General features: G+C 45.7%; 1 protein-coding gene across 2 annotated transcripts in view; it reads left to right on the top strand.

Moving 5' to 3' along the window:
* Positions 1–21,196, top strand: part of Dok5 (docking protein 5) — a 150,923-nt gene that overhangs the window by 96,950 nt on the left and 32,777 nt on the right. Inside the window, exons 3-7 of one of the 2 annotated variants that reach the window (XM_085832079.1) lie at positions 3,946–4,060; positions 4,180–4,299; positions 6,983–7,172; positions 15,333–15,468; positions 18,454–19,523. In XM_085832079.1, coding sequence (XP_085688205.1) covers positions 3,946–4,060; positions 4,180–4,299; positions 6,983–7,172; positions 15,333–15,468; positions 18,454–18,459 — 567 coding nt within the window. In that variant the 3' untranslated portion in view covers positions 18,460–19,523. Of the gene's footprint in view, positions 1–3,945; positions 4,061–4,179; positions 4,300–6,982; positions 7,173–15,332; positions 15,469–18,453; positions 19,524–21,196 lie in introns of those variants that run through there. The other variant, XM_021155776.3, reaches the window with a different exon arrangement.

Genomic DNA, 21,196 nt, shown 5'->3' with positions numbered 1-21,196 from the left:
TGGGGAGAGCCCAGTGTCTGGTTTAGGAACCTTCCTCTGAGGACCCTAATGGGGATTGATCACCCCCAGCCCCTCCCCAGTTATGAAACATTCAGAATGTGGGGCCTCACTGGAGGAAGTTTCTTACTCCAGTGGGGTGAGCTTTGAGGTTCAACAGACTGGCCGTACTTCCTGTTCTTTCTCTGATTCTGGACTGCCAAAGCGATGCTATGGGATGGCCTCGTTTTCCCTCCACGCCTTCCTCCCATAGTGGTCAGTACCCCTTCTGTAACCATGAGCCATAACAAGTCTTTTCTCCCTTAAATGGCTTCTGTCAGGGTATTTTATCATAGCAACAGAAGAGAAACCACTAGACTGCAAAGAACGTCAAGTTGAAGGTTACCCGAATGAGTCACATCACTAGTGTGAGCTCTGCTGCGCATCCTCTTTGAGGCCTCACTTAAATCAATCTATGAGTCACCTCTGCTGTTTAGGTACAAGTTTGGCGCCCCCATTCCAAAAAGCTGTAATATCAAGCCCACTCTGAGACCTCATCACAGCTCATCCTTGCCACAGAAAACCCCCAAATTATCCCATGTGAATTGCTTGTTTGTAAGAAGTGCAGTAGCGTCGGGCGGGGTGGCACACGCCTTTAATCCCAGCACTAGGGAGGCAGAGGCAGGCGGATTTCTGAGTTCGAGGCCAGCCTGGTCTACAAAGTGAGTTCCAGGACAGCCAGGGCTATACTGAGAAACCCTGTCTCGAACCCCCGCCCCCCCCCCCCCACAAAAAAAAAAAAGAAGCGCAGTAGCTCATCCACTCTGTTCCGGAGTTGTCATTTGTAGAACGAAATGAAACAACAACAACAACAAAACATTTTCAAAGGCCTCTCATGACACAAAGTTGTCTGTGGAGGGTAGTTATGGTCTTTAGCATGTCTGCTGATCAAGGGTCTGGCGTGAGTTTGTCCAGACGGTAAGTCTTTTGAAAGAAAGGGGAGGGGTTGGGAGACGGGAGTGTGCGCATGCTCAGTAGAGTGCGGCTCTGAACTTGAGGTACACAGCCTCTTTGGAAGCCAGTCGTCCTTTGTCATGTGCAATCTTGACCCTGCCTGCCCTGTGAACACTCACTCTCCTCCCTGGAGCAGCGAACGGGGGTGTTGCTTTGCTTATTACGAAAACCAATTTCCAGAACGGGTAATTGTGTTCTGACTCATGCCATTCTCCCGCATTTCCTGGCTGTTTCTGGTGACTTATGTCTTCCTCTTGGCCCCTTAATGGATATGTAATGAAGCGACATATTTCAAAGTCCTAGCTGTTTTTCAGACTTCCCTTAAGTCCTGTCTCCGTGGAGGGCTGGCTTAAAGCCTGGCGCACACAGGCCCTACCCGTGTCCCAAACGCAAGGAGTCATGTTAAAAAAGACTCACGTCTTCCAGCAGAAGGTGAGCCCTGGAGGCTGGGAGCTTTGAAGTGTCAGTCAGTGTTTAGATGAGGCTACCCCACCCATTTGCTCTGCTCCACATCACAACTTACTTCTGCCAATTTTAGCCATGAACTTGGTTGTATGATATTAAACCTTCTTCGGCCTCAGTTCCCCCATCAGAAAAATGCCGATAAATAATACTAACATCAATCTCCAAGGCTTTTATGAAGATCAAACAAGCATACACCCAGAAAGACCATGCACAGAACATGGTTTAAGGGAGCATCGGTGTGTGCTGCCTCAGGGTCTGAGCCTTTGATGCCGTCCACCAGAAAGCCATTGCCAGCTAACTCCCCGGGTGCTGGAGAGATAGGGATTAGAACAACAGAAACTCAGCTAGAGCTTCAAGTCCCACGTATCGCAACTTAGGGACAAGAATAATAATCTCACACGGAGGTCAGGGAAGTCTTCCCAGGGGAAGTGGGCTTCCACTATACGTCTCTGGGTGAGTCTAGTCTTTTGCTCATAGAGTCCATGTGCTGAGTGACTTCTAACCAGAGGGCAAGGTTGGTAGCATAAAACTCTCATTAGGGGCAGTGAAGGAGTGAAGAAGTTGCACACAAACAGACAGATAGACACACAGACAGTGGGGGATCAGGCAGGGTTCTGGCTATTTCTTGTGTCTATTAGGTACAACATAGCAGGAGGAACTGGCTGGTCTGGAGGTCTCTGTCAGGGAGCAGTCTCAGGATCTAAACATGTGGGAGGAGGATGCTGCAGTTGCTATTCTTTGCACATACTGGTGTGCAAACACTCACACTGGGACCTCAGAGAACCGAGAGAACCCACTTGAGCCTGGACCATATGGGGAACTCATGCAGGTCCCATGAGTCTGAGATCTTGGAATTGTGGACATGATGGTGGCCATGTCAACCATGTGCATTTACCAAGCAGTTCACTCACTCAGAGAGTCCTCTGTTCCCTGCAGACACACTGTGTGCTAGACCTGGAAAACAATGATGGACAGAAATACAGTGCCTGCCAGGAGCAACTGACTCTTCCTTAGGCAAGATAAGAAACCAAGGCAGTCACACCCTTAGCCACTGGAGGCTCAGGAAGGAAGCCATGGAAATTGGGCTTAGGAAGGTTTGAATATTGCGGTGGAGTTTCCAATAGGGAATCAGTGGGTACCTGAGGTCTAAATGAGGATTTTAGGGTGATTGAAGTTCAGTAGAGGAGAGGAGGGAAGGCTCTAAGTCTGGGAAGCCACACGGCTTATTCTTGCACAGAGTAGAGTCCAGTTTGGCTAGGCTTTCTAAAGCTTAAGGACATGGTGGACGACACACACTGGAGAGTTAGCTTTGAAGGACACAGAGGGTCACCACGGTCATTTGGACACAAGGATCTGGAGATCTTGGAGGTGTTAAGTTTCGTGCAAGTCTCTGGAGGTTGTAAAGATGAGGTGCAGTTTGCACAGTGGATCCCTGGGGCTTAACATGGAAGTAGGGAAACAAGAAAATAATTATACAAAGCTGAAGGCAGCTTAGGCTGGGTTCTGGCACAAAAATAAACGCACACCGCCAACCAGCCAACCAGCCATTGTGTGTAGTGAGTGCTGAAGGGTCTGTTGCAGACGGAGGGTAAGCCCTGTCCTGCAGAGTCCCTGGAAATGCTGGAGTGGGAAAAGCCTCGGAGGGGCACCGTGTGGCCTTTCATGCGGATGAATTTGCATTTATACTATAAGAAGGGCCACTGGAGGTTAGAAGGCTGGAAAATGAAATGATCAGATTAATGTGTCCGTCGAGGGTATTTATCTCTCTTCCCGGGGATTTCCTAAGCCAGGCACTTATTGAATTTAGGGTAATAGATGGAAGAGGTGGTCCAGCATCGCCACAAGCCAAGATTGATGGGAGGCATATTCCTTTGTATAAGAGTTAAGGGGGTGTTAAGGGGAGTTTAAGCTTGCCACTGTGAGAGGCTTATTTATCTTGTAAATAAATACTTACCAGGAAGCCACATGAGCCTTCCTCCTGGCAGGCCCCTCCTGTGTGACAGGATGTCACCCTAGCAGAACTTCCATGTAGAGGCACCATGAATTAGCATGCTCCGGGAGGGGAGGGATTTGTGCAAGTGCCAGTAGCTAGGATTGTGGGAAAGTGGGGAGGGGGGGCATAGAGTGTCTAACGGGACACCTTCGATGTGAACAGGGTGGCCCTGTGCGGTGTTCTCATATTCTAAAACTGAGACCCACAGGCACCAACGAGCTCACAGTCAGAGATGAGGGTTTCTGAGGTGTGATGTATGGATTGACCACTGATCACAGGGGTGAGTGTGAGATCTCCTGACCCTTCACCTCTGATGGGATAATTTAGTGATGGACTGGACCACCTACCTTTGCTTCCATCCTCCCAAGTCATGATTAGTCTTCATAGCTGCAGATATGTTCTGTGATGCTGGGCTCACAGGTGATTGTACTCACGTGGGTAGGACGTGTTCACGTAGGGCACGTGACCAGACTTTCAAATCGTTATTTTTTTTTCAGGTTACAGAACTCAACAATGTGAAAAATGTAGCCCGATTGCCAAAGAGCACCAAGAAACATGCGATAGGGATTTATTTCAATGATGACACCTCGAAGACCTTTGCCTGTGAATCAGGTTTGTTTGAGGCGAGTGGGGTTGGGGTCTTTGGCTTTTATCTTTGAGTACCGGGCATAGAGGATAATAGATCTTTGTGGGGTCTTTGTTTTTTTTTTTTGTTCTTGCCATTTCCACAGATCTTGAGGCAGACGAATGGTGTAAAGTTCTCCAGATGGAGTGTGTGGGGACCAGAATCAATGACATCAGCCTCGGAGAGCCTGATTTATTGGCTACCGGGGTGGAACGCGAGCAGAGCGGTATGTATGCCAAGTTTTCGCCACCCATCTCTCTCCTAAACTGTTTTGCTCCCGTATGATGACACACAAGGCGTCCTTATCCTATACATTCTGAGTTATAAATATGTATGAAGAAGTTATAATAGCAGTCTATGTAAATGATGCAGTGAATGCTTTCCTCAAACGTTCTGTAATCTATAGTAGAAAAAAAAATCCACATTAATGGTTTCAGTCAGAAATGTTGAGGATCCCAAGGTGTGCCAATGGAATGGAAGATGCTTATGAATATCCAACTGTTACATTTGCAACAGAAGTCCCACCCCATAGGTGGTAGGACTCCCCTCATTTTGTAGATGAGGTAAACATAGTCTTGTTCCAAATGTACTATGAACATTTGAAACTAGACTATGATCGTAGGCCTCTATTTACTACGATCAGACTTTAAAGTGTGATAATTTTCACCTTGCTGTTTCACTTAAAGTATGTTTGAACACTGTCCAATGTTCTTAATAGAATTTAACCCCAACCCTGAATATTTCATCAAGTTTAAACCCACTTAAAAACTGTGATTTAAAAGTAAAATTCAACCCCTGAGCCAACTCAGCTCAACACAGCATCGAGGAATAAATCTTTTAAAATAATCATGACCAAAATATTCATGAACACTTTAGCAAAAATCAATGTTCATTCATAGTCTGAGCCTAGAATAATTGCTTCATCTCCAAATAGCTCAGCCTAGTGGCTGGGGAGATTTTATGCCACGGGTCTGCTTCAAAGCCTGACTTGATCTACTAGCTCTTGTCAGAGTGGCAGGGGCTCTGGGTCACCTGGATGGATGGCAGACATGACTGAGGTGGAATTGCATTGGTGGTCTCCGTGCCCACTCCAGTTGTTAGTTAAAACCGTGCTCCCTCCCTCCCAAGCAATGCTGTGTTCTCATGACACATTTACAGACTTTGCCCACCCTGAATGTACTGTCCCTACCACAATCTGTGGCCACACGGCTGTTGTTCATCAAGACATGGAAGTGTTAGCTCGAACAGAGTTGCCTCTTGCCAGATTGGGAACTAGGGCTACAGAGAGGTGTAGTCACTTCCCATGGCAATTCACCCCACCCCAGACCTTCCTTCTGTGGTTCAGTCAGTCAGTGTAATGTTGGACAAAGGGGAGCTAGCCAGGGTGCTGGGGACACAGTCCTGGGCTTTGATAGCATGGTAGGGTTGATTGTTATATTTTCTAGAATGGCCAGGTCAGCACATAGCTTTCAGACATTTCTGCCTGCGGCATAGTAGAAATGCACAGTGCTAAAATTCAAATTAAGAGCCATGCCTAAGGTTTCCGTTTATGCTGCCAGCTTGGTAGGCTTGGGGTTTCTCTCATTATGGGTTCTTACAGAACTCCAGTATTTATTTGAAAGTATTTTATTATGGTCTTATTTTGTAGGGGTTCAAATAAGTACAATTAAAATGGTTTCTCACCAAGAGCATGCTGGGCAAGCACTCCCCCACTGGTCTCCCCCAAGCCCCACTAATTTATCTTATAGCAAATCAATTTGCCTCTAAGAGAATTCATTCACAATGGCCCCCTTTACCTATGACATACTGAAGACAACTTTACAGTCATGGGTCCAGAGCTCTCAGGGGACATATGTGTTTCATGACAGTTTCTAGAAAGCCCTCAACATTTGGCTATTGATAGTTTAAAATAAACTTATAAGCTTAAATAGCAGGTGACTAAGCCCATTCACGAACACAATCTTGATATTACTATTTACCAATTTCAGATAAATTATAGAGATTTTGATGATTCCTCCTATTATAGAATAGCTAATTTTGAACATTCCTAATCTAAAATTGTTAGCATCACACTATCCTGTCAGATGTCTGGGATCTACTATAGGATGGATGGATAGAATTGTGCTTGCAGGTGCCATAGCATTTTTGTTCACGTTTCACTTAGAGATTTTTGACTCTGTAACTTTTTATGTTACTGGCTTTTCCAAATAGCAGTAATAAAAGCAGTGTAACTGCCTGCAGGTGAGCTCTTGTTTACAGTCACCAGCTAAGTTAGTTATCACAGTCTTGGTGACATTTTCAACGGTCACCCAGGAGGCAGAGGGCTATCTTTTTGCAGCATTGACTAAGGAAAGTTCTTTGTTCAAACTCAAAGAATATCCCTTTGACATCGTCACAATTGCACGCTGTTACCGTGGAGCGTGGTTTAAATAATTTGGGGTACAGTTTTACTGAGCCGATGGTAGAACTGTAAGCTGACCAGTGTTACTTTAGGACCACAAATCACAGACACAGCCTTCTGCACCTGTACCTTTTGTGAATATGAAAGTGTAGGTGTAATTAATGTGTGCTCTGCAGAGGAAAAATTGCTTTTAGCGGTTTCATGGCTATGGTCTTTTATTGGCATACTTTTTTTTCCACGATGCAAATTGAAAAGGTCTACAAATGATCTTTGTTCGTGTAAATAGTGCTTAGTGCGGGTTGACACCCAGAGTGTATCATTATGCTGTGTAATAGCACCTGCATTTAAAAACTCATTTTTTCTGTGACAGTTCATTTATAACGTTTATCTTCCTGAACACTCCACCAAACCCTAGCATGTACATATTTGTTAATGCTTTTGTGTTCCTGAGATGTCTTTGCTCTTTCATTTCTGGGGATTTTAGACTAACGTTTTGTTTTTCTCCCAGAGAGGTTCAATGTGTATTTGATGCCATCTCCTAACTTAGATGTACATGGCGAATGTGCCTTGCAGATTACATATGAGTACATCTGTCTTTGGGACATCCAGAATCCCAGAGTTAAACTCATCTCTTGGCCGCTAAGTGCCCTGCGGCGGTATGGACGAGACACCACGTGGTTCACTTTTGAGGCAGGGAGGTGAGTTCGTAGCTTTTATTACATCCTTTCCCAGTGTCTGCTTACCTCCTCCAGGTTCAGATCATGGCAAATGAGCCAGAAGAACACTTTGGGAAGTTCGTAAACCGATGTTTTATGGCAAGATTATAGTATAATGTTCAGGCACGCGACATCCCTTCATTCCTAGGGAGGGTTCTAACTCTTCAAAGATATGACACAAATTTCATTACTCCATTTGATGGCATCCCACAAACTGAGGCTGAGCTGGTAAACTGTACCACGCACAGACTGGGATAAGCTAACTAGAGGCCAGCTTCCTGCTGTTTGCACATCTCCTGGTTGTAATGCAATAGTTCTCTATGGGAACTAACAGGATAGATCATACACACCACTGACATTTCTCAGGTTGCAGCTAACTAAGGTCCATCTTAGCTACTCTGGTAGAAAGGCTGAAATGCTGGAGCGCTTCTTTCTAAATCTCAATTGTTGGGAGTCCAAGAGCCCTAAGAGATTACTCCCCTCAGAGGCAAACGCAGGAGTGAAGAGAAGACCGCTCCAATCCAGTGAATCAAGGCCTCCAAAGAGATCCTGCAGGTCTGTGATTCACTTTACCTCCCCACCCCCACTCTTCCTCCCCAAGAGTTTAGGTTCCTTGTAAAGGCACCTAACATAGTCACCTCTTGTGTTTTGAACTTTCAAGTTTTAAGAAGCAGGAGTCCATCCAATACTCAACACTGTAGCATGGAATAGGGAGGGTTCCACACACCTGAACCCTGATTGAGGAATTGTGGATACTTCATGGCTTTGGAGGAGGTAGAATCAGTTTTCACTTAGGGTGTGGCTTCTGGTAGATGGACCCTACGCCAGAGGATGGCCTTATACCCATGAGCGTATAAACAGCACAAACTGGATGATGAGTTATTTAAAAAAACCAATCACCGAACGGACATGCTGGAGACACAAAGTTAGGTGCTGGTTGGGAGACAGGGCGCTGGGCATGAATCTGGGAGGAGATGGGGAGGACTAGGGGTTAAGAGGATCAAAATATGTCAGATGGAATTCTCAAAGAATGAATGAAAATATTATATTAGAAATGAAACATAAGCCCCTGATGTGTGTTAAAATTACTCTGAAGTAGCAACTTTAAGCATTTTTGAGGTAGTTGGCTAAAGTTGATAGTTCCCCTCCCGGAAATGATATTGATTTAAAGAGCAAAAGTGAGAAGTTCTGATCACTCCCTGGTCCTCCAGCTCATGTGAACAAGTGGGAGTAGTGCTCTGTCCAGGTCAAGCCAGTTCACCTCACCTTAAGTTTACAGCCGGAATCTATTAAAATTTACTTTTTGGAACTATGATTAATTTAATGTTTCCTCAACATTTAAAAAATTAAAAAACAGTTGTTCTCTTCCATAAGCAGTTCCTTTTTGTCTGCTTTCTTTCCTTCTGGTTTTGTCGTTAGTTTCCTTGATTTTAATTGTTTTGAACCGGTATGTCATGTACCCTCAAGCCGGAGCTTTTGCCTTCCGCTCCCAAGTGCCCGGATGGCAGATGTGCACCACAGGCACGGGTTGTTTTACCTTCAAGGACATAGAAGTGAGTTGGAAGTCTCCTGCGCAACAAAGGCCATGGCATTAGAAGATAAACCTTCCAGTTGAGACTGGCACTCCTTTCTCTCAAAGACCAGTCTACTGTTTATCAGGGAAGTTTCTATGGGCAACAAAGGATGTGCTTGGGTGGACTGGCTGCTTCCTTTCTTGTCTCCTTACATTCTGTTAGGACTTCTGGAGCAGGGAGGGGGTTTTCACAATGCAGGAAGGGCGGAACACCAGGTGATAAACAGCCCCAGGTCACTGGAACGCAAATGGAGATGGAATTGTATTACGACCATCACAGATTGAAATAATAAGACCATTTGTGTCTCCCCCAAGTGAAGGAACACTTTCCTATCTGCCTTATTTTATTAGTAAAGATAGTTTCCTTCTTGGTTATATTTGGGTATCTACATCACAATGCAGTTTCTCATAACTGATACTATGTCCCGCCCCCTCACTTTCAGAAGCAAGCAGAGCTGAGGCTCCCACCGGGGCACACAGCTTTCACACTGCAAACTGGAGGTGTGAACTACAGTTTCATTTCTTCTGTGTCTAGGAACGGTGGGAGTTACGCGTCTATGGCCGTCTGTACATGGAGACAGCATAACACTTGTCTCATAGCAGTGCTATTAAGATAAAATAGAGGCAGGGGAACAAACCCCCTCGGGCAGAAGCCCAGAAAGTAGGAGGCAGCTGGATTAACCCAAAGTGACAAAGCAAAGACAGACATCCACTGTCTGTCATGACTTAGGGTGTAGGAGTAGAGATGGCTTCAGGCATGGCTTGATTGACAAGACTCAGTTTCATTGGAGAGCTGTGCTTCTTCTAGTCTGTCTATTTCCTGAATGTCCTGGTGACTTCTGGAACTTTGGAGTCTTTGGAGACGTGAGCGAATGGGAGGGAGATAGATAACCAGAATACCTTGACCATTATATCCAATATGACTCCAGCTCTATTATACTCAGTGTGTCCTAAGCGCATTCTATGAAGCTCACAGGATGGGAACAGAATGGGGAATGTCTCCCAAGGCACAGAGTGCAACACTGGGCTTGTTGTCTTTGAAAGGGAAAAGATGTGAGGCTTCAAATCCTCAACGTGTATCCAACACAATATTCACTTGTTCTAAGTAAAAAGGACCAGAAGAGGTTATTTTGTTCATGTGTGTGTTTGTGGTAGTATTGCATGTGATGTGTATGTGATGTGTTTGTGTGCGTATGTTTGTTTCTATGGTTGTATGTATATGTGGGTCTATGGTATGTTTATGTATATGTACATGAGTATGCATATGTGTATGCATATGCTTATGTGAGTATGCATGTGTGTATATGTATGTATATGTACATGAATGTGCATATGTGTATGTAAAGTATATAAGTATGTGTATGTCTGTGGTGATATGTGTATGTAATGTGTATATGATGCAATTGTTTGTGTATATGATGTGCATGTTTGTGTCTGTGAAAGTATCTATATGTGTATATGTATGTCTGTGGTATGTGTATGCATATGTGTATGAGTATGCATGTGTGTATGCATAAGTGATATGTCTATGCATATGTGTGTGTCTATGGTACTATGTGTGTGTGTGTCTGTGGGCATATGTGTATGTGTGTGTATGGTAGTATGTGCATGCATGTGTGTGTGTGTGTGTGTGTGTGTGTGTGTGTGTGTAGTGTAGTAGTAGATGCCTTTGGAGGCCAGAAGAGGGCATCAGAACCTCTAGGACTGAAGTAACAGGTGGTTGTGAGCTGCCTGATGTGGGAAGGTGGAGCCAAACCACAGTCTTCTGAGAGAGAGACAAGTATACTTCACCTCTAGCCATCTCTGCTGCCCCCATATCATCTATAATCTTGTCAGCATCTCATTCCTTACTTATGAAGCCATCTTTACATGTTTAAGGAGGCCTCCATCAGTGAGTCACAGACTTAGACAGAGTATCCGGATTTGATATTCCTCTATCCCTTGGCTAGTGTATCAATGCCCTTAGCTCGGGTTTAGTCGGTGAACCCCCCATTTGCTCTTTTCTCTTGGAGTCTGGGCACACCTTTCCTGGGTAGCTGTGCGATTGGGGCCAAGCCTCTGGGACCTTCTACCTATGTCTCCCTTCACCTCCCAGGACAAGTACATTTAACCCTATTGCCAATTTTTTCCCCATGAAGAAATTTGAAGATGAAGCATAAAAATTGTAATAACCTGTGACTGCACAAAGATTTCCCTCTGGCAGTAACAGTAACAATTCAGGTATTCTAGAGGCCTAAAGCTATGTTGCTTCTTTTGTCTGAGCTGTTTGGCTTTAGCCTGCTGCTTCCGCTGCTCTGGCTCTGACATCTCACTTACACACATCAACCCGTCAGAGGCCAGAGCTTTCCATGGGAAGATCCACTGGCAGAGTGCTCTTGGGGCAGCTACGCCCCTAAGGATCCTTTCCAGAAGTGCCATTGTTCGCAGAAGGGTGGCAGGTGTCCAGTGAGCTTCCCTTTTATGTTTGGAGCGGGCTGCTGGCTTCACATGCTTCGGTGGCAGGCTCTGCCGTGCCTCCAAATGATTTAAATTAATACCCTGGGTTTCTTCGCCTCTGCAGGAGTGAGAGAGGCTCAGGAGACATTTGGCAGAACGTGAGAAATAATTTCCACACATGAATGCCTTTCTTTACTGACCGGAGAGAGAGTCTCTCTCTCGGGCCTTTGACATCATTTAAAAAGAAATTTTAGGTAAGCCAAGAAAGGTGGGAACTGGAGTTCCCGGCACAGATGCGTCCCCTAAACTTATGAAAAGGATTTTTTTTTTTTTTTTTTTGCTTGGGGTGTGAGGCCATCTGAACAGACTCGGAGAATAAGTGATAGCTTTTCACATAGCTCACACCAAATGCACGCTCGCTGGTGAGCTCACACTGCGGAGAAGTTGGACTTTCTTCTAACTGAAGGGCCTATAAATAAAACAAAAGCCGCGTTGACGTCTCCTGGACACTCACGACTGGTACTCTCGACGCAAGCCACTGAACACTCTCTAATGCCTCACTGTTTCATGGGCGGTTCATTTCTTATTATCAAGGAAGGGGAAGGGAAGTGGGCAGGGTACCTTCCTTTTCACTCTGTTGAACAGAGGAGTTCAAATAGGATGCTGGGTCTTGCATGCAGACCTGCTCGGGAGACACGAAATCCTCTTCTTCCACCAGGATTTGGAAACGATGGTGTCCCAGTTTTCCTCACGCTCTGAACCTCAAGACTGGCTTCACTTCCGAGCCCAAATGTGCATCCAGGCTCCTCCCCCAGACAGGTTCCATCTCCAACATCATCAGTCAGATCGGCATCCGTGACCTTGTTCTGGGATGTGGTCCTCACCTTCCCTCTGAGATGAAGATGTGAAGAGACGTCCTTCCAGGAGCATCCGAGCTAAAACCAATGGGTGGAGAGAAGGGAGGAAGGGAGTAACATGATGCCAAAACTCCTGCTTCTGTCTCTTTGCCTGCTCCTGCATGCATGAACCCCTGAGGAAGTTTTTCTCCTGTGTTTTCTGATGAGAGCTGACCAGCCCTGCCTGCCCTGCTGGGTTATGTAAGGCCATTAGTCTGACTGATGTGTTTTTCTTGTATTGCCTTGGGCCCTTCCCCCACTGTGCTGTTTTGTCAAAGCCTAGAGCTACATTTTAATGTGTTGAGAGGGTGCTGATGAAAGAGCTCTAGGCCAATCAGTCAGACAAAGCAAGCAGGATGGGAGGGCCTGGGCACCAAGATTAGAAGAGGGCCGGAAGGGAATTGTGTGAGAAGCAGAGGTTTTGTCAGTTCCCCACTGTGTGGGCCATGCAGTACAACTAAAGGTCACACATCATTTACTAAACAGACAAGAAAACTCCCGACATTCAAACCAGAGGCCGTGCCGCGTGTCTGCTTTACTGAGAGATGTGAAAGCGAGCGAGCCAAGAATGAAGTTTTGATGCCGTAGCCATTTTGCTATGCTTTGGTCCTTTGCTTTTGATCCCAGCATCTGAAAGATTTAAATGCTACTACTAAAGAAAGGATCTGTACTGTGTTTTTAAAAGGAGACATTGGATGGGGCTGGGGATATAGCTCTGTTGGTAGAAGGCTTACCTCCTATGCACAAAGCCTTGGGTTTGCACTGTACCACTTGCTGAAATTGAGCACCGTGAACCAGCACTCGGGAGGTAGAGGCAATAGAGAGATCAGCAGTTTGAACTCATCGTTGAACGCATATTGACTTGGAGGACAGGATGCGCTGATGACATCCTATCTCAAGATAAACAAGCAAACATTCAGGCATTGTCCAAAAGGGTCCCTTTTTTTCTTCAAAGTTGCTCTTGCCAGTTGATGAGTGATGATGTAGAGAGAGCGTTGTCCTGTGAGCATTGTATTCTTCACTGTCACATGAGCATCGAGGACGAAGACCAAGAAGGAAGGAAGCTTTAGCATGGAGCCTGATCTAGGATCAATCAACCCAGAGATCAATAGATGCATGGATTCGGTAATAACTGGAACCACATTTTCTACCATGAGTTTTAGTCCAAACAAAACCAAGCTGATCAAGGCCCCTGGAGCACCTCTTCCGAGCCTTCTTGCCCTTAAGGGACAGGGCAAACAGTAGGTGACTTCTTCCCCTTAAAGAGTCAATTGAGACTAATTGTTCCTCTTAATAATACAGATTCATATACTCTATGTTTGTGGAAATGGGGAGAGATGTGTAAAAATCACAAAATCTAATAGAACTTGGTGCAAGGAAGTGGTATTAAAGTTCTATGGCTTACGTGCAAAGGAGCTGAGAGTGGAGTTTGTGGTGGCATAAGATGTCTTCATGAAACACATCACCTTTTGTACTTTATTGGATAGGTACAACATAATGATTAAAATCCCATAATCAGCGTCACTGACATTAACTTCTCAAGCTTAACTGATTGACACCAAATTCTCTCTCCCCTCTCTTCATAAATCCACATTTATGACATTTAATATAAGCAATATTTGCCATTATTGGGCCCTACCATATGGCTGTGGCACTGGGCTAACTATGGACTTGGACTGGCATGTATTTCCTTGTTCTATGGCATTAATTGTGCCTACTGGACAAGACTCAGAAACAACAACAGCTTGAGCTGGAAACGTCCTTAGCTTCTTCATGGCGTTACACAGTTTTTCAGACATGAACATAACTTAGGCAGTAAGTAAGGCAGTGTTCACACTCTCAGCAAGAGATAGAAAGGACAGGCTTCAGAGAATCGGATCCTTTAAAGCAGGCAGATACAAACTCTACCATTGTTGAATATATATCCATACTAGAACCCATTACAGTCAGTCTTGCTGCATGTGATTTTACCCATTCTTTAAGAGAGGGATAGTAGGGTCTGGAGTGACGTCTTAGCAGCTAGGGGTACAAGGACTCAGAGTTGATACTCATCACCCACATGGTGGCTCATAACACTCTGTAACTCCAGTTCTGGGGGGATCCAGTGCCCTCTTCTGACCTACAAAGGCATCAGGCATGCATGTGGAGCACAGACACATAGCCAACAAAACAACCGTACACATAAAGTAAATATTTTTAAATTAAAATATTCATAGTAATTAAATATATTTCCATATGCATGTATACACACACACACACACACACACACACACACACACACACACATATATATATATATATATATACACTAAAATATATGTAATTGAAAATAATTTGGTTTGTTCTCGCCTAATGGTACCTGGCCAGCTCCCTTTATTAGTTTGTTTCTGGATTTTTGTGGTCTGAGGTGGATTTTTCTCAATGCTCGACATCAGTCACCAAACCCATATACATTGCTTTCCTGGAAGAATTTCCCACATGTCCCACACATTAATCCAGCAGAGTCGTGCTCCTTAAGGAAGAGTGATAGGTTGCATTTGATTCAGCAGGCTGGCCAGAAGCTGGACCATAATTTGATCTGGGGCTTTGGAAATGAAAGAATGAATCCTTAAGGCTTTTGTCTGCAGGGGAGCTTAGAACAGTAGGGAAGAGAGACGGAACCCCCTCTTCCCCCTGGAAGTTACAACCCACATGAAGATTTTCTGCTGACAGACTGCCCCTGGAGCGGGAGGGGAGACCAGGGCCACAGGGTCTCCTTTGGAGTAGAAAGGTGAAATATAGCATGGTTACTGAGAATGGAGAAACAGTACTTACCTTCTACCTCAATTTAAAAAGAAAAAAACAAAACAAAAAACACCAAGCCCCCCACCACCAATCAGTACACATCAGCTGGGAGTGTTGATTCCCTGCCCACTGTTACAACAATTAATTAGACACTGACTGTTTTGGCCTAGTTAATTTTATTTAGTAAGTGTGCACATGAGCTATAATCATATTAAGAGCAAATGATCTTGGTACAACGCCAAGTCTGTTGTCATCCCCTTAATTCCAGCACTCGGGAGGCAAACATAAAGAGCTGTCGCAGGTTCGAGGTCAAGGTGGGCTACATTGAGTTCTAGACCAGCAAGGGCTACACAGCAAGACCCTGTGTCAAAAGTAAACAAGCGAGACCTCAGTGTGTCGGTCGGCCTTCCGAAAGCTGGGTTTCCAGAAGTGTCTTGGTTTTTGTCTTTACAGGATGTGTGAGACTGGCGAAGGGTTATTTATTTTTCAAACACGAGACGGCGAGGCCATCTACCAGAAGGTCCACTCTGCTGCCTTGGCCATAGCTGAGCAGCATGAACGACTGCTGCAGAGCGTGAAAAATTCCATGGTATGTCCAGAATGTCTTCTTTCTGTCCAGCGCGCACCACTGCAGCGTGTGTTTTGGGAATGTACATGGCTGAACAACACGGCCCGCTTTACACACACACAGTTGGTTTGTTTCTTTACATACCACCATAGGGTGTGGGTTGAATGCTATCCTTAAAGTTCCCAGTGTGACTAACTGGTAAACCATCCACACATGGATTCATCTGCTTTGTCTTTAATTATTGCGCGTGGATACTTGCACGTGTTGTGTACGACCTGGAGGATGCCCAGTGACAGCTGTGTTTTCGATTTCAAATGAGGGAGTTTATTAAGCGGGTAGCAAGCATTTGAAACGAGAAACCAAACAGGAAGTAGCAGAGAGAAGCAGCAGAGAGGTGGCAAAATATCCTGTCAGGTGCTTATGACATCACCAGAGAAGCCTGGGGCAGCCTGACTGGGAGCAAGCATCATCAAACCTCAGCTTACGTCACACAACAGAAACCCCTTGGGAACTCCTACTTGGGATGTCCGACTGAGATTTTCTCTCAATGGTTGAACATCTGACTTCATTTCTGCTCCTACCTCAGGCGTTTTTATCTTTTTTTTTTTTTTTTTTTTTTTTTTTTTTTTTTTTTTTTGGTTTTTCGAGACAGAGTTTCTCTGTGTAGCCCTGGCTGTCCTGGCACTCACTTTGTAGACCAGGCTGGCCTCGAACTCAGAAATCCGCCTGCCTCTGCCTCCCGAGTGCTGGGATTAAAGGCATGCGCCACCACGCCCGGCTTCAGGCGTTTTTAAACCTCGGGATAAACAGTAGTGATGTCTGTTGGGAATGGTTTGCCTAGCCGTTCTCAAGATTGTGTTATACCCTGACCCATTTGCCGCTTCTCTCTCCCCATAAGAGAGTCGGGGTTGGGGGGGTCACTGAGGACACTTTGAGATAAATGTATTTAGGACTGAAAAGGAGGGGACTTTTCAGTAAACTTATACAACAGGTTCACCAGCATTAACGTTGACATGAGGGTCTGTCAATATCTATAGACTCAACCCTGCGGCTCGCCGGCCTCCATACGTGTACGCATGTCTTTATCCGAGGTGATTATTTCCAGGGCCAATGAATGTTCTAGAAAGTACAAATGACAGAGGGCTAAGGGAAACTGGGGAGAACTGTTCCAGGCTTTGGTGAAGGATTTGAGTCTGTGTGTGATAGCATTCAGGGAACGACTGTGGGGATGGATTGCCTTTCAACTGCAAACGCTCTCTGAGCCAGAGAAAGCCTGAGATTCGTCTGCTATTGTGTGAAGATGCCGTGACACACACACACACACATGCACACGCACACGCACACACACACACACAAACCACATGTGCATATGTTTGGGACCCCCCCCCCTTTGTTTTTGCCTTGCATGCTGCTGAGGGCTCTAACTGGAAGGGGCTTTTACAATTCTTCAGTATCTTCTAGAAGGAGAAGAAAGATTTCTAGAACTCTGTAAGGGATTTGTCTTGTTTGGGTCTTTTAAGATAAAGCCCTGGGTTCCAGTACTCGCCGTTTAGACCAGTGAGGCCTTGAACTCAAGAGAGATCTGCTTGCTTTTGTCTTCCTAGTGCTGGGTTAAAAGGTGTTCATCACCAAGCTTAGCTCTTGTGTGAGTGGTGTGTGTGTGAGGTGCTGGGTGAGAGGAACTGAGTTCCAGTCCCCTGCAAGAGCCACACACCCTCTTAACTGCTGAGCCATCTCTCCAGACTCAAATAGCAAGAAATCTTTAAAAAGAAACACAAAGGATAAAAAAAAAATGCCTTAAAGACAATAAAAACAAAAAGAGCTCTTTTGTATTATAAGATTTGGGGGGGGGGTTTGATTGTGATTTGAAACTGTGTGTAACTTTTGTTTTTTGGGGGGAGGGCAGGCTTCATGGGGCCAGAGCTCGCTGCCAAAAGAGGTAAGAGAACCAGGGGAGAGCCGCATCTGCTGGACCAAGAGTCCATGATCATAGTTGCATTTCACAGGCAGTTGGGGCCGTGCAAGCTTGAGGCCTGATGGGAATTAAGAGGGTGGGAGAGACACCTCATGTGGGAGATGATATGCCAGACGTTTGTTTAAACATTATTCTTGTGTAGCCGTGAGGATGTTTCTGCATGAGATGGTATTTTAATATTTAAAAAAATTTCTATTTCATGTGCGTTGGTGTTTTGCCTGTGTGTCTGTCTGTCAGATCTCCTAGAGCTGGAATTACAGACAACTGTGGGCCACCATGTGGGTGCTGGGAATTGAACCCCAGTCCTTTGGTAGAGCAGCCAGTGCTCTAAGTCACTAAGCCATCTCTCCAGCCTTGTATTTTAATATTTTAATTGGTAATTTGAGGAAATAAATTTGCCTTCTGGGGTGTTAGAGCGCTTCACTCCACTGGTTGGAGGGAGGCCTGGGTAGCTCAAAAGTCCAGTGAACTCACTTTCTTTGCTGACGGTCTGGAGCTGGGACATGGGTCTCTTGTCTTCACACCCAGATGTGCATTGATGGCGTGAATGCTTGTGGTCTCAGGCCTCCACATCACAGCTGAGATCCTTTTACCTTCATAACAACACAAACCACTGTCGTAGTTCTCTCTCCGTCTTCCCCTCTCTCCCCCACCCCCTTTTCATCCACTGCTCCTTCTCCACTCCCCAGTTAATTTAACCACCACGGAGTCCACACAGCTACTGCAGAGACTCAGGCCATCACTGTCCCTTGTGCTGTTGGCTGCCTGGCTGCCTTGTAGCCAAACCTAGTTCCAGTGTGGCACCATGGCAGCTTTGTGGAGTGCATCAAAGTTCTAGGTTTTTCTAAGCTCCAGTTTTCTGCCTCACCAAGTGAGAAAAACAGTAAAAAGCTAGCTAGGGTTACAGGAGATCAGCTTGTAACACATTCGACATAGCCCACTGCTGAGCAGATCCATCAATTCAGTTCAGGCCGATCTCAACACCTACATCCTATGTCATTCATCTGTCTGTCTGTCTGTCTGTCTGATAGGACTGAGGAGGAGTGGACCATGATGCAATATGCTTGTTTAGATCACAGACCACTGTCGGGCTCTATGAGAAGAGCCATGTTTACCACAAAATCCACACAATACCAAAGAGCTTCAGACGAAGGAACATTGACCAGAGACAGCATGTCCTCTTGCTTCTGTCACACAGCAAAATACCCATTGTCAACTTCTGAGTGTGTCACTTCTGGTGTTTTAACCTGTCGGCGTTTAACAAGCAGAACTGTGTCAGACACATGACTTAGAGTTGGCGTTTAGTAAGCAGACAACCTTGAGTGTTGGTCCTCCCCTTCCATCTTGTTGGTGGATGCATACTTCAGGATACGTGACCCGGAAGCTTCTGGGCTGTCTTCTGCCTCTACCTCCACATCCCTGTCAGAACACTAGGATGACCCGCGGCTGCTACTGCACATGGCTTTACGTGGAGTCTGGGGATTCAAACTCAAGTTCTTATGCATATTTTGTAACAAGTGCTGGCTGACCCATCCCTCCAAACCACAGCTATCTTCTTGATAAAAGTCTTAGACGATATCCATGTATTCATATAGCAAGCATCTGTTGCGTGGTTATTTAGTTCTACACTATATAACTTTTTTTTTTAGTAAATACATATATATTTACAACATGTAGCTATTGCTTTAATTTTTAAAGGTATGCTTAAGGGACTGGACATACGGTTTGACAGTGAAGAGCACCAGCTGCTCTTCCAGAGGACCTGGCTTCCGTTCCCAGCACCCGCAGTGTGGTCACAACCCTCTGTAAATCGAGTTCCAGGGGATTTGATGTCCTCTTCTGGACTCTGTGGGCACCAGGAATGCAAATGGTTTACAGGCATATGTGCAGGTGAAAACCTTGTTACACATGAAACAAAAGAAGAAAACTTAAAGCCGTGGTTCAGCGCAATGCTCGATCTGTTGAGACTGACAACTGCTTATCGTCGACTCTTGGAGTTCAAACATTAAATCAAAGACTGAATGCTTTGAAAGATTTGATTTTTTTTTTTCCCCAGATGGCCTCCCAACAAAACTTTCTCTTGGCACATACAGACTCGTTGTATGTCTCTTTGTCCTTATACTTTCTATGGGTGGCAGTAAGCATAATTCAGTGGTGGCAGAAGGGTAAATGACAGGGAGAGACAGACAGAGTGGCAGGTTGTGTGTGCCCTGGCCTGACAGTGGGGATCAGGGTGCTCCTGACTTACCCGCTTTCCTGTTAGATGCTTGTCGGGTCCTAAGGAAATTTTGGTCAGATCACCTTATTTGAAAACCCTCATTAGCATGAATCAGTTCTGGAAAGGCGGACGGGGCTGTGTGCGTGCTTTCCCATTTGTCTGCCTCCTCATTATTTCCACTAAAATTAATCGGGGGTGTGAGTAATTTATTCAATCATCCCTCTGAAAATTTAACTGGGAAATAATGTCACTTGCCTTTAATTTGCTGCACGCTCTGCGAGTTCCAGGAGGGACGAGCGGCTTTTAGGCGGGCGCATCCTGTTTCAGATGAAATGAGAAAAGCATCCAAATGGGATCTGAGTGATGTGGCAGTTAAGCTGGGGATTGTGGGAAGCCAAACATTAGTGTAATTTAATCAGAGCCCAATTAGAGGAGCAAAGATATACCCCGTGATACAGGGGAACGGAGGAGAGCGAACTTGTCCCAGGGTTAGTGTTTTGGTTTTCTGAGCCTATGGTTGCAGTCACAGGGAACCCAACTCTATTCTTGCCTAGAGATGACCTTTGTCCTCCTGCGGGCCTGTAACTTGTAACTGGCAGAGGTGGTGACAATCATCTCCAGCCTTAGCCTCTTTGTTAGGAAATCCAAGCTCTCTGAACACCTGTTGCTGCTGCAAAGCCCCAGCCACTGCATCCACAGTGGAGCCATCAGGGGACCGCTCTGGTCAGAGACTATAGCCTTGGATAAATCATCTCAGTGGCCCCGAATCCCAGAGTTCATCAGGATGAGGCTGTGGGTTGGAACAATTATTAAGGCAGGCTTGCATGGCACTCTCTGTATTATGAGGAACGCTGAAAAGGTCAGGCCACACTGACCACACTGCTCAATGTGGCAAACCCTGGAGATGTCCAGTCAAGCCTGCCCTCTGCAGATGGACTCGGGTCCTTCTGCCTTCTGAAGTGGCCCCCTGCTTTCTAGGTTGTCACCCTCAGCCAGGAGACTTCCTGTCCACCCTGTGGTCACGTGCTCTCTAATCTGGATTTGTAAGTGAGCAGTTTTCTCTTGCTACATGGCAGGATAGTGGCGCTCAGAAGCCACAAAGCAGCACACATGCTTGTTCATTGGGAGTGCTGGGCAGAACCCAGGGCTCACACGCAAGTCTCTGTGTGAGTGGGTCTGGGCTTTGGGCTTAGCCTAGTGGGATCCCTCTGCCTCTGTTTCTCCACAGTTGTATGTTGTCCGTTAGTATAGTGATCTCATTTGGAGGTGAGAAGGGGAAGGGGTGGCTCCCAGGATCACATGGTTACTGGGAGATGTTGTCTCCTGTAGGTGTAAAATCTGGAGCCTCAGTCACTTACCAGTGAGGCAATGACAGCTCTGTGTCACCTGGGTCTCTACCATGTAGCCACTTTGCTCATCAAATTCAGCAATAGAGTGTTCTTGTGAGGTAGACGTCACAATCCCACCGGGGACAACGGTGGCAATACCACCCCATTTTCCTGACACACCCTATCCCAGATCCCATCCCCTACCCACAGTCACAGGGAGATCGACTA

Source organism: Mus caroli, unplaced genomic scaffold, assembly GCF_978045245.1.
Source record: "Mus caroli unplaced genomic scaffold, Mus_caroli_1 scaffold_2, whole genome shotgun sequence".
NCBI lineage: Eukaryota > Metazoa > Chordata > Mammalia > Rodentia > Muridae > Mus > Mus caroli.
The sequence above is the reverse complement of the archived record's forward strand: the minus strand, read 5'-3'. Positions and strand labels throughout refer to the sequence as shown.